Raw genomic sequence first — 12,150 nt, 5'->3', positions numbered from 1 at the left:
CATTTTGTCTTTAACCTTGGAGTCACTTTGGCCTCTGTCCTTTCCATATGTTTATCATTAAAGCTCCTACACTCCAGGCACAAAACATTTCCTGGTTTAGTGTCAGACTTCTGAAGAAACTTCCCAAAAGAGCTCCAGATAAAGGGATTACAGTGATTATGAGTACATCTCTCTGAGCTTGCTTTCTGCAGTGAAGGAGGAGTGGCAGCAGCACACATGGCAAATGCCCAGACACTGCCAGCAGCTCTGTTATTACTGTATTATTTGGTTGGGGTGAAAACCCAGGGGACCACGGGCATTAGGAACCTGTTTGGGGCTCTGCTGTCCACACTCAGCAATGCTGAGTGTGAGGACAACTTTTCCTCATTCTTGCAGATAAATCCCAAGCATTGACAGCTGCTGTCATTACCATGTGGAGATGATAGATGGCCTGCAAATATATTGCATCAAGGTGTAAAGGTTTGCTCTTTTACACAAAGTGAAGAAAATAAAAAGCTGTGGGAGGACAAAATAGAAATACAATTTCATTGATGTCTTGAGAAGGGCTGAGCTCTTTGTTTTGTTGACTAGTCAAGTGCTTTCAGAATGGACTGATGTTATTCCCTCCAGTTTGGTTTTGAACTTCAAAAGAACACAAAATCTTTAAACAAACAGCAGCTGCAGTGGCACCCTGGAGAGTAGCTGGGGGTCTGTCACCCCAAATGTTTGTTGTTTTTTTTGCTGTAGCAACGTCAGACAACATGGATTGGTCACCATCACTTCACAGCAGGAAGCAGCTACAGAGATCTCATCTCTCTGAATTTCCACTGCCCCAGTTTTATGTTACCCCACTGTGCTGGGTGAGGGTGATGAGCTGTGCTTCGTGCCACTGGCTGCTAGCTGCAACTCAGTTCTTCTGTTCTCATCCTCACCAGTGGAACCAGAGTCTTGAGGAGAGCATCATTAGCTGAGCAGCCATTAGTTTTAGATTTGCGTATTTCAGCTGTGAACATGAGTTGCATGTGCTAAAGAGTTTTGCCAATTAAGTCTTCTGACTGATTCATGCCACAGCTCTGATTTGTGATGGGCTTTAAAAAAAATCTCTCCCAAAGAGAGAGAATTATACTTAGAAATGGAAACATTTTTAAAGCAGTTGTTTGCAGGATGTTATATTTTAATCTGTCTGTCTTTCCAGCTGCATGTCATATATGGGTCTAGTAATAATCCATGCTGGAATTTGTCCCCTTTGGAGGTGGTAGGAATTCTGGCATTGATTTCCATGGTTTCATGCTTGCTTTCCTTTTTTTTAAGAAGACTTGTGATGACAGTAGTGTCTTCTAACATAAAATAAAGTATGATGTAATATTAATGTAGAAGGGACTAAGTCCTAAAACTAGAAATAGTGGAGATTAGGATCCTGGTGAATTGTGACTGAGAAATGAAATTTAGTTTAATATTACTGCACAGATTGATTGTGTCAGTGTATGCTGGTGGATTTACTGCTTCTTTAAAACCCAGCTGATGCCTGTGCAAAGAGGTCTGACAGCTGAAGAAACTTGGAGGCTTAGACAAGAAAGAAAAGCAATAAAGTATTAAAAAATAGCAGAAATAAATCCTTATCCTTCAGCTGCTCATGAGTCACAGCTAGCCTGAGAGGATTTTTAGTTAAACTCTTCTGGGAGAATTAATATTTTATCCATGTTTTATACTAAACTCATTACTGAAGTCATTCTTTTTTCTGTGAAATCAAAATCACTTGTGTCTGTAGCAACCAATTATGATGTCAGAAGTAGAGTATTAATGAGTTTAAGTGAGGAACAGACAGAGTGGAAATATATCTGCAAAGGTATATAATTTACAGCTGTAGTTAGGGGGTTGAAACAGAATGAGAAGATTGAGACAGACACACTTGTGCCTCTGATTTAGGTTTTTTAATTTTTGCTAACTCTAAAAGTAGTAGCTAAATAAGATTTCATGACCTGGAGTTCTTAGCTTTCTAGCAAATGCTTCAAGATGCCAGCTCAGGTGCATGTATCTGTATATTCATTCTCTTATTCTTTTGATAATATGTTCTGAAAACATGGTTCAGGCAAAAATTCTGATCACAGCTGAAACAGAGCATTCTTTCCAGAGGAGCATCCAAAGATAACACAAACAGAGATGCTTGTATATTTTAACAAGTGTGTACATTTAGATGTGGATGTTTTCCTTCCCCTTTTTCAAAGTAATGGCCCTAATTCAAGTGGATTATTTGAGTAGAAACTGGTTTTTTCTCTTTACAAAAGATGCCAAAATAAGGTGCTTGTTAAAAACCCTCAGTACTATGAATGAAAGTGTAACCAACACATACTGCAGTCACTGATTCCTGCCTTTTTGCATGTTGAAAGGTAATGGATATGCTCCATGCCATGGGACCAGAGACTGTGGTGATCACAAGTTCAGATCTACAGGCACCTCTAGGAAATGACTACTTGATTGCTCTGGGAAGCCACAGAAAAAGTAAGTCAAGAGCTCCTTCCTTACCTGTGCTCTCTTTTAACCTGTCTGTGCTTGCTGTTACTCCTTGAAGGAATAGTTTCATCAGGCCCATCTGTAGGGCATGGAAGGAGCTCAGATTCCCAAGTGAAGACCTCCTACAGTAATATCAGGGAGTAGTAAGACTGGGACTGCTCCATGAGGAAAGACAAGAGCTGAGAGTGATTGTAGCACAGGCAGGACTCTGTCCCTACCCATGGGGCACAGACCCACAGGACCTGAATAAGGTGAGCAGGACGGGGGGGTGGTGGCAGACAGGTCTGTTTGACAGTCCAGAGTAAGAGAGACAAGCCAGGTCTGAGATTAATCTGGAAAATCCAATCAGTAAGTCAGGACAGCACGGCTGTACACAGGAGTATTTGCAGCATAGCTCAGGCAAGGCTGCTTGTGCCCAGGCCTGAGCTTCCATGCAGCTCCTGGGCAGAGGAGGGGGATGTCCTAGGTGAGGTTTATTGGGACTCTTACAGCCCCTAGTAGTGACCCTGGCAGTAAGGATATAAAACAGGAACTTGGAATGTTTGAATGCTTTTCTGAAAAGTCACACTGTCCTGTCAGCAGATTGTCCCTCCCTTGATAGGTCATAAAATACCCTTGATAGGTTATGAAATACCCTTCTGCTTCTTCTCTATATCCCCTTCTGTAGTCCCACCAAGATTCATTGTGTGTTCACTGTTTTCACCTGAGAATGGCACAGTTATGAGGGATGTAAAATGAAGGTGGTAGCTCCTTCCTCCCCCTTAAATGAAGTATGTACAGTATAGAAGTTGTAAATGCTATCCCAAGCTGGCCATGTTTTGGAAGGCTGTGCCTTTTAAAAGAGCTGGTACAAAGTTTACAATATTCTTTATTGGCTTTCCATTCCAAACAGCAAAGGAATTCAAATCTGACGATGACATTTAAAACTATTTCTTTTTAAATTCTGGTGATTGCTGTTGTATTAGTTGCTGGGTCTGTCACTTAACTGTGTGTCTGTGTTGCAGCTAAAGCAGATGGTACCAGGATAACACAAAGAATTCGAGTGGAGTCTCCTAAAGTGGATGCTGTCTTTGTTGGAACAGGAGACTTGTTCGCTGCTATGCTTCTGGCATGGACACACAAGCACCCCAACAATTTGAAGGTGTGGGAGAAGTTACTCATTTCTCTGCAAGTTTGGACCTTGTTTCTCTTGAGTTTTTTTAAAAACTTCTAATCTGTGACATTATTTAAAGACTGTCTTCTGTTTTGGCTTTTTTTTCCTCACCTCAGAGAAAAAGCCACAGACTTTCCCTTTTGCCAAAAGGGACATTAAACTGTCGTATTTCAATTAGATTGATTTTGTAATTTTGCCAAATAAGATGTTCTTCTCTCTAGAGAGACAGACTGCATGCATGTTTATAATTATGGTTTTTATCCTCACTTCATAATGAGCTTCGAAAATAATTTCTCAGATCTATTTTTCTGCTCCTTTCCCTTAAGGACGTAGGTATATGGTTTCTAATACCTGTTTTGGGAGAATTAAGTGAAAATTTATTTTTTCCAAACTCTACATTACATAGTTGTCATCCTGTTTGTTTTGTCAGTCATGTTTTCCTCTTCATAGCAGTGTTTTTGAAATAATATTTATTAATATTAAGTACTATTAAAGTAGGCAGCTGAAGTTTTACTAAAACCTGAATATGTTGTGTTGATGCAGGTGGCATGTGAAAAGACTGTGTCAGCCATGCAGCACGTTCTGCAAAGGACCATTAAGAGTGCAAAAGGTAAATTCATCCAGACCTTGCTCCTGTTTTCTGCCTGGATTGGCATCAGAAGAAATATTCAAGGAGCTTTCTGGGTTTCCTGACTAAAAGCAGCCCCTCAGTGCAGAAGCAGGCAGAGAATTTACAGAATGAGAGCTTGGTAGTTTTGTCTGCTTGTTCCTACTGTGTCCTCCAAGCCGATTTTTGACAAGAGCCGACTGCAGATGTCACTGTTTAGCTTGTGGTGGATGGCAGTCGTGCTGACTGTGCCTGACTCAGCTCTGCAAAACCGGCAGAACTTGAGAAAATGCTGAGTTTGGTGTGCCACAGAGCTCCTGCTTCAGTGTAGCTCACTCACTGTCCCTCTGAGTGTGTATTTAGCACTGAGAGGGGTTTATCAACTAATAATAGTTTCTTTGCTGTGTTGGCCATGTGGGGAGTGATTTTTTTTTTTTTTTTTTTTTTAAGCTTCTCTTCTGTTGGAGTTCCCCTGTCTTTCAGTTCTTGAGGAAATCTGTGGGTTCTCTAAGCTGTGTGACTTCCTAATTAACAGCAGAGACTTATTTCTTTCCTGGAGAGAGGTGTGGAGCAGTGGTGATAAGAAATCACAGTGCTGACCTGGATTTTCCATTTTGGAAGCCTTTAGCAGGGAGTAGTAAGGGAGACTGGGGAAGGGAGGAAGGTAGAAAAAATCGTGGGGTAACAACAATGTAACTTGTTTCTTTTTGTACTGCTGTTTTTAATGACATTGTGATGTCATCTTTTTAGTGCAAGCTGGAGAAGGAAACAAACCAAACTCAGCCCAGCTGGAACTGAGAATGGTCCAAAGCAAAAAGGACATAGAAAACCCAGAGATCATAGTGAAAGCCACCGTGTTATAAAGGCTCCACGTCTCCAATAACGCACAATGTATCGATGTCCTCATTTCTTTCCTGTAAATTGTAATATTTGCCTTAGATCTGTGACAGAAACCTGACTTTCATGAAATAGTGCCCAGCATAGGCAGATATCCACTCTCAAACATATGTGCTGGCCTTGCTCAGTTTTAAAAACAGAACAGTTAGTGTGCATTGAAGCATACTCCCAGGTATCCCAATGTCTGTCAGATTCACTTACTCTGTGTGACTACCCAGGGCAAGAGAGCAATGTTCCTGCCTTGCCAAAGACTGTAGATGTGAATTTGCTAATGGAATGCTTGACTGACTGGAAAATGTATTTCAAGATGGCATCTAGTGCCAATGGAGCTGGCTCCATGCTCCCTTTTCCTGGAGGTACCTGGTTACCTACTGTGGTATTCAGTATCTCGGCTGCTATGAAACTAAGCAGGGTTAAATCTACACACACAGTTCTGGTTGTGTGTAGGAGTACTTTGAAGATGTTTGGCATGTTCAGTACTCTGAAGTGACCTTGAGGTGTCATTCATGCTACTGATCTCTGCTCCTGTTTCTTGTCCATGAACAGCTGCGCAGTTTCAGTTGTCACAGGTTCTGGCTGCTTATTTCTCATGTCCGTGGGTGCCCACATGATTTTCCTGCTCCAGAAACGTCTTCATTAACAAGATCATGCCTGGTAGCACTGGTTAGAAGTGTGTAGTTCTACCTCCGAGGCCAGGTTTGATTCTCTGTTTATAACTAAGGGCAAAAGAGAAAGCAGCTTGTACCCTGGAAGTTGGCTGCCTTGGTTTGTTCATCGTGGGTGGATGCACTTACAAACTACATGGGCACTTCCAGTTAACATTAGTAAGCACTGCTGGCAGGCTTAGCAATGAAGCAATATGGGAAAAGTAGTATTTTTTGTTTAGTAAGGTCTGGTAAGTTACATGTGTTTACCAAATGCAGTGAAACAGAAAAATTAACTTGTTCATAATGTCTCTGCAAGCAACACCAATAGAGATTACAGAAATGCATTACTATTACTCTTATTATTAATAATACATCTTGATATCAAGATTCTGCTTGATAAGGCTTCAAAATGGGATTTTTAGTCATTTCAGTGTCCTATGGATCACAGCCACATACTGAAGCAGCAGGGCACATCTGCTGACAGGTATTGGCCATTCACATTTCCCTAGGATTTCTGTATGGGATCCATGTTCATGCTTGTCCCAAGATGAGGTCTAGTGTGATGTTACATCCAAATTGAGTTGATGAGCTTTACTTGTCTCAGACTACATAAGGGGATGGAAATTGCATTTCTAATAGACTTCCTCTCCTGCATTTGGCATCAAAAGTGAAAAAAAACCCAACATTACTTGAGAGTTTAAGGGAAAAAAAATCAGCAGAAATTAATCTACAAAATGTGATTCTGCCGTCACAGTTTTTAGTAACCACTGTCATGAAATGACTTTCTAGCAATAATAATTTTGGTGTTGTGAACAGTTGCTAAAACTAGCAGTCAGTAACAGAGATATGAGCTCATGGCTCATACCCAACATGTAAAAAGTTGTGAACTACCTTGACAGTGTGTACAAGTATCTGATGGGAAGCAGTGAAGAGGGAACCAGGCTTTTCTCAGTGGTGTCCAGGGAAGTGATAAATGGGCAGTGGCACAAATTGAAATACAGGAAAATCCATTTAAACATTAAAAAAGTAAAATTCACTGTGATGGTGATCAAACACTGGTACAGGTTGCCCAGAGAGGTTGTGGAGTCTCCATCCTTGGAGATACTCAAAATGCTGACTGAACATGGCCATGAGCAGTCTGCTGTTCTTGGCCCTGCTTGCTCAGGGGTTGGACCAGAGATCTTCAGAGGTCCCTTCCAACCTCAGCCATTCCATGATTCTCTGAGCACATCGAACTGCCTTTCTTTGCAGCCCTGGATTTTTAAATTGGTGTGCAGGTATTTTGTACTCCCTGGAACATAAACTTCCAGATGGGCTGGAAAATACTCATATTAATATTTTTCCCCCTTTTTAGATAAGCTGCTGTTTGCTTGGGCAGCTGTGCCAGGAAGACAATTACCTCTTTTGAGATAATTGCTTTCAGCAAAGATATTTAAATACTGTAGCTGGTGATGCATTTCAACAGTTGAACACGAAAAGGATTTTCACTGTTTCTAACATTGATTAACCAAGTGCTGCATGCCATATTCCAAACATAACTACGAGTTTATTAATCTTTTACAATTAGACTGTTTCATGTGGAAGTGTATAATCCCTACCATCCTCTTAGGAAGAAGGGATCAACACCCTGAACTTCCCTGCCTGTACAGACAATGGTCAGTGCCCTTTTAGTAAATGTGGGACAGCACAATTTTATTTTGCCATTAGAATAGACAGACTTCACAAGAGGATTGAGAGAAAGGCAAGGGATGTTTTCTCTGAAATAAAGAAGTTTGGAATTTGGGAAACTTGGAGCTACCTTGCAAACAAGGTTTTCATTGTCAACCATAATGAGCCGTGATCTTGACATAAAAGACAAAGCGCTATGTTTGTTGGAGCAGTTTATACCTGTCAGGTGTAATCTTTTCCCACTTCTTCAAAGAATGGATCAGTTCAGTAATTAATGTGTTCCTTAGAGTCTGTGACATATCCATGTTAAAACAAAAACAAAGCATATTCATACTAATGTGCTCAATTTGCAAAAGTTCCTATTCCACAGTAGCTGGATCCTGTAGCAATGGGCTGCTGGCTTCATCTGCTTGAGTCCCTGAGGGTTGCTCATGTGATAACTGCTTTAAACTCCCACTGACCTGATCGAAATTAGGTCAGGTTTATGTCTTCAGTGAAGAATTGGGCTTAACATCTCTTGCAAGGAACAAACATCAGAAATTATCTGTAAATATATTCTGTAGCTAATGTTTTGTAGCCACAGCAGGCTAACAGGTATTTTTGAATGTCAAAGTACACATTTTTATTTGTTTAGAGTTACACAAAGCTCATGTGCAGAACAAAATTCAAAGACTCAGCACAGTCCTGTTTAATATTTCATTCCCTCCTTTCCTCCTGCATATAATACCTGTATCTTTTTCTGAGTTTGTGCTGTCTGTCTGGTGCAGCTGGAAAGTGTCTCAGTGCCAGACAGTGCCCACTATTTATATAGGGGCTGGGAGGAGACTGACCAGCATTGTCTGATTCACTTGCAAACCTATAGTTAAAGATAAAAGGTTAGTCTAAACTAGCTTAGATCCTAACTCAGTACAGGAGAACAAGCACTTTAGCCCAGAGAGTGGAGTCTGTAATAATGGATAACCTTCCGTGGCCGTCCTGAGAGCATGAAAGGTGTAACCCAGCAGTCCAGCACTCACCAGCTGGGGACTGGTGGCTTCATTGCCACGTGTGTGAGGTCAGAAGCACACGAGGCTTCTCATGCTGCAGCACATGGAAGCATGGGGGAGGTGAATGCTTTGTGTTTGTGTCGGATCCCTTTTTCCTGGAGTGATTTGCAGTGCCTGTGGCCACTGCTCAAGTCCACCCACTCGTTTGCAGAGCCACCTATGCAGGAGAGACCAAAAGTTGTTTATGAACCATCTACTCTGGGCCTGGATTTAGTCTCTATGTGCTGAGAATTGAGACGTGCATAAAGACATTGAGCTGAAATCAGTGCTAGCCACACTCAATAGAAACACTTCAGAAAGCTGCAGTATGAATTGTTAATGTTTGTGTACTGATTTTTGTCTCAAGTGGGGAGAAATCTATAATCCATGTGTTATACAAAAGAATTGGAGGACCAAGGTTTCCAGCTACTCATACTGCCTTTTGAGTATCTTAACTATGTCTTGATTGGATGGTGTTAATTTGTTGTCTGAGACTGTTGTGGTGATTGTATTGATTAATTTTATTTTAAAATATGTAGCAAGGAAGATTGTAATAAAAGCATCTACATTTAATATACTGTGCACACACAAATTGTTAGATCCTATTTTTAAACATGTTAATCATTTCAGAATTAAACAGCACAAGAATGGTTTGGTAGTCCTGCTGATTAAAATGGATGTAATTAAATTTTTTTCCTTAGTTATGTCCTAGGATAGAGAGAGGGTAGTTAATGGAAGAGAGCACATTTGTGCCCTGTTATCATCTTACTGTAAGGTATGGATGTGGAAGTGAGAAACATCCTTGTTGTCTTATTTTTCTTAAAGACGTTTCATGGGAAGAAGATCGCTGGCATTCTGCACCACTCCCTTGCATTCCTCTTACTTGTATGTGTAGGACCTTATTGTGTTGTGCTCTTCTTTCCTGCAAACAGGGTGAGAAGAGGGGCTTGAAATAAGAACCATAACTCATTTTGAGATCTCTTTCTTGTGCAGCATTTAACTGCACTCCACTAAATTTTTACCTCACTGTGTAGGGTGGAGCATACCGGACTGTAGAGTGGGAAAGAAATGTTCCTCATGTGGGAACAAGAGCTTCTGTCAGCACTCAGCAGTGTCCCTGCCAGGGTGGTGGCTTGCAGGAGGAGGAGAGCAGGGATCCATGTTGAGGAGAGCAGGGATCCAGGTTAAGGAGAGCAGAAAGTGCTGTGTCATTACACTTATGTCCACTGGAGAAGTTTCGTTTATATTTATACTAAAGAAAACCACCTCTCCTGAGTAAAGGTCCTTGCCCAGTTAAAGAGTGCTTTAAAAAGCTGGGATGTGTTGCAAAGTTTGGTCACTCTGGGACTAAAATGTTTCTTTATAAAAGGAAGCTCGACCCCTTCCTTTACATCCCCTTGCAGCCATACTGGCTTACTGACTGTAGTCATTCCATTCCTGTTAGAATCCCAGGATTAGATACCCAGAGAGCTGTTCTTCCTGAAAGCACATGTTCTTCATGTTCCTGGTAAGTGAGAGCCTGCCTAGCAGTTCTGTAGCTTTCTGAAACATGTCCATTAAAGACATTTGTCAGCCATGGAAACTAAGCTTAGAGATGTTCAGTCACAGCCCAAAAATAGCTCTTTCAAATAAATGAAAACTCTTGAAAGTGCATTATTTTCAATAAATGAGTAAACCAGCGAGTTTGTAGATGCATGCAGGAGCAGATTTCAGGTAAATCCCCGAGGTTCAATCAGTCACTGGAGGAGTGTGCCCTGAGCACACTGCTGCTGTCAGGGCACTGCTTCAGGAGAGACCCAGCTACTTCTCACCATTTCCCAGAAGAGAGGAATGTGGTGTGGCATTCAGCAGCCAAGGAAAACTCCCATCTGCTTCACCAGGAAACCAGTGCCAGGTGACAGCCCCAGTGCCACCAGTTTGGTGCTTTTGCTGCTCTGGCAGCAGTGGACATCGAGGCAGATGGGACGCTCCTAAATGTGCACATCTTCCTGGCTCAGTGCCTCCACAGTGCAAATAATGGTAATAAATCCTCAATTTTCAGAGCAGTGAATAGGGCAGCACATTATTCAGAGAGAGAAAACCAGCAATATGAGAAGGCTGTGCCATATGTTACCACTGAAATCACACCTATTGCCCTCGTGGTTGCATTGCTGTTTAGAAAAAAATCTGTGTGTAGAAGAGTGTGTTTTATGTACTCTTGTGTGTGTGTGTGTGTGTGTGTATGTTGAAGCTTTATTTGCAATGTGGTAGGGGTGGGAAACAGAATTTGGGGGGCTGGCTGAGTAGGCCTTCAGGATGTGAGCAGAAGGTCTTAAAGAATTATATTTTTATAGATTGTGCTGAAGCTTTGGGTCCCAGCCACACATAGCCTTTTCTTCCAGAGAACTGAAATGGTTTGGAAAGAGAGTCAGGTGGCTGTAATATAGTAGGGATAGTACAACCCCACCAGCCCTGGACAAACTGAATAACTTAATAAAAGATGCCTTTTTAAGTAATATTTTTTTAGTGCTGAATTGTTAAACAAAGAAATATTTATGAGCAAACTTTCTATGTACTTAAAAGTTTGTGTGGTGCTTTGTACTGACTAGGTGGACCTGTTATATGTTTACACATCTTAAATGATTGTCCTTGAGGTGTGTGTAGTAATTCAATGACTTCTATGCCAGAAAAACAATGAAGTTCTGTGTAATAGCAAATGATTTAATTTCTGATGAAACTGTAGGCTTTCTAGTGTTTGTGTATTTTTCTGGTTGGCCATTACAAGTTGTATCCTTCCTGCAGTAAGGCTTGTACGCTTGATTGTAGAGAGAGGCAATAGGATGGTAGATAACCATTGTTTAAAAAGAAAACCCTAAATATTGCTACCTTATCCATTTTAAAATCAGGTAAGGTTTGTGGCATAAGCCTGAAATTTTGCATTGGAATCAAGTTTCAAATACATATAGGGTAGGTTAAAAGTTGGGGATGGGTTTGTTTGTTTAATTAAATAAGACTGGGAGGTCTTAAAAGTGCTTAATAGGAATATATACATGGACAAGCCAAGAGATGGAACAAAAATGGCTTGTTCCCATTGTATGAACCTGACCAATTAATTCATAGCTTGTGCTAAACCTGTGCACAGACAGGTGAATAGACAAATGGGAGAAAGTAAAGATTTTTTTCCTTATAGTTTGGCAGCTGTAATAGCGTGAGGAATTTTAGCTGTTTGTTCTGAATTCAAATTCATAAATACCTTCCAGAAGAGCTGAGTTACCAATAAAGTCCCATTCAGTCAAAAGGCAAAGCTGTTGACAGGGTTCAAAACCAGAGCAGGATTTTTTCATCTTGCCAAACATACTGAGTCTTTGTTTCCTATGGCTGGGAGACCAGGGCTAAAGCCCAACTGTCAAGATATATTAATTTTTTTTAGTTGAACTTTGGGGTCTGTCTAAAAAGTGCAGGGGTCTGCAGCATAAAGGAGTTTTTGGAGCATGGTCCTATGATAAATGTCATCACCTACTGCAGCAGTTGGTGATTTGGCAAAACTGAGCATCACTTGTTACATCCCTTTTAGTAAACGTGGCAGCATCCTCAGCCCTCTTGTGAATAAATCACCACTGCAAAAAGCAGAGGAGAATTTATCACGAGTTTTTCTCCCGAGAGTTCCTGATTTCTGGATGTGTT

General features: G+C 41.0%; 1 protein-coding gene across 1 annotated transcript in view; it reads left to right on the top strand.

The window, feature by feature from the left end:
- Positions 1 to 11,617, top strand: part of PDXK (pyridoxal (pyridoxine, vitamin B6) kinase) — a gene marked incomplete at its 5' end in the record, with an annotated part of 29,659 nt that extends 18,042 nt beyond the window's left edge. The window contains 4 exons of the mRNA XM_017733099.1: positions 2,367 to 2,478; positions 3,495 to 3,631; positions 4,187 to 4,253; positions 5,001 to 11,617. Coding sequence (XP_017588588.1) covers positions 2,367 to 2,478; positions 3,495 to 3,631; positions 4,187 to 4,253; positions 5,001 to 5,113 — 429 coding nt within the window. The remainder of the gene's footprint in view (positions 1 to 2,366; positions 2,479 to 3,494; positions 3,632 to 4,186; positions 4,254 to 5,000) is intronic.
- Between the last annotated feature and the right edge of the window lie 533 nt (positions 11,618 to 12,150).

This window comes from Corvus brachyrhynchos, unplaced genomic scaffold (genome assembly GCF_000691975.1).
Source record: "Corvus brachyrhynchos isolate BGI_N302 unplaced genomic scaffold, ASM69197v1 scaffold32, whole genome shotgun sequence".
Taxonomy (NCBI): Eukaryota; Metazoa; Chordata; class Aves; order Passeriformes; family Corvidae; genus Corvus; species Corvus brachyrhynchos.
Note: the sequence above shows the minus strand (reverse complement) of the source record. Positions and strands in the feature narration are given on the sequence as shown.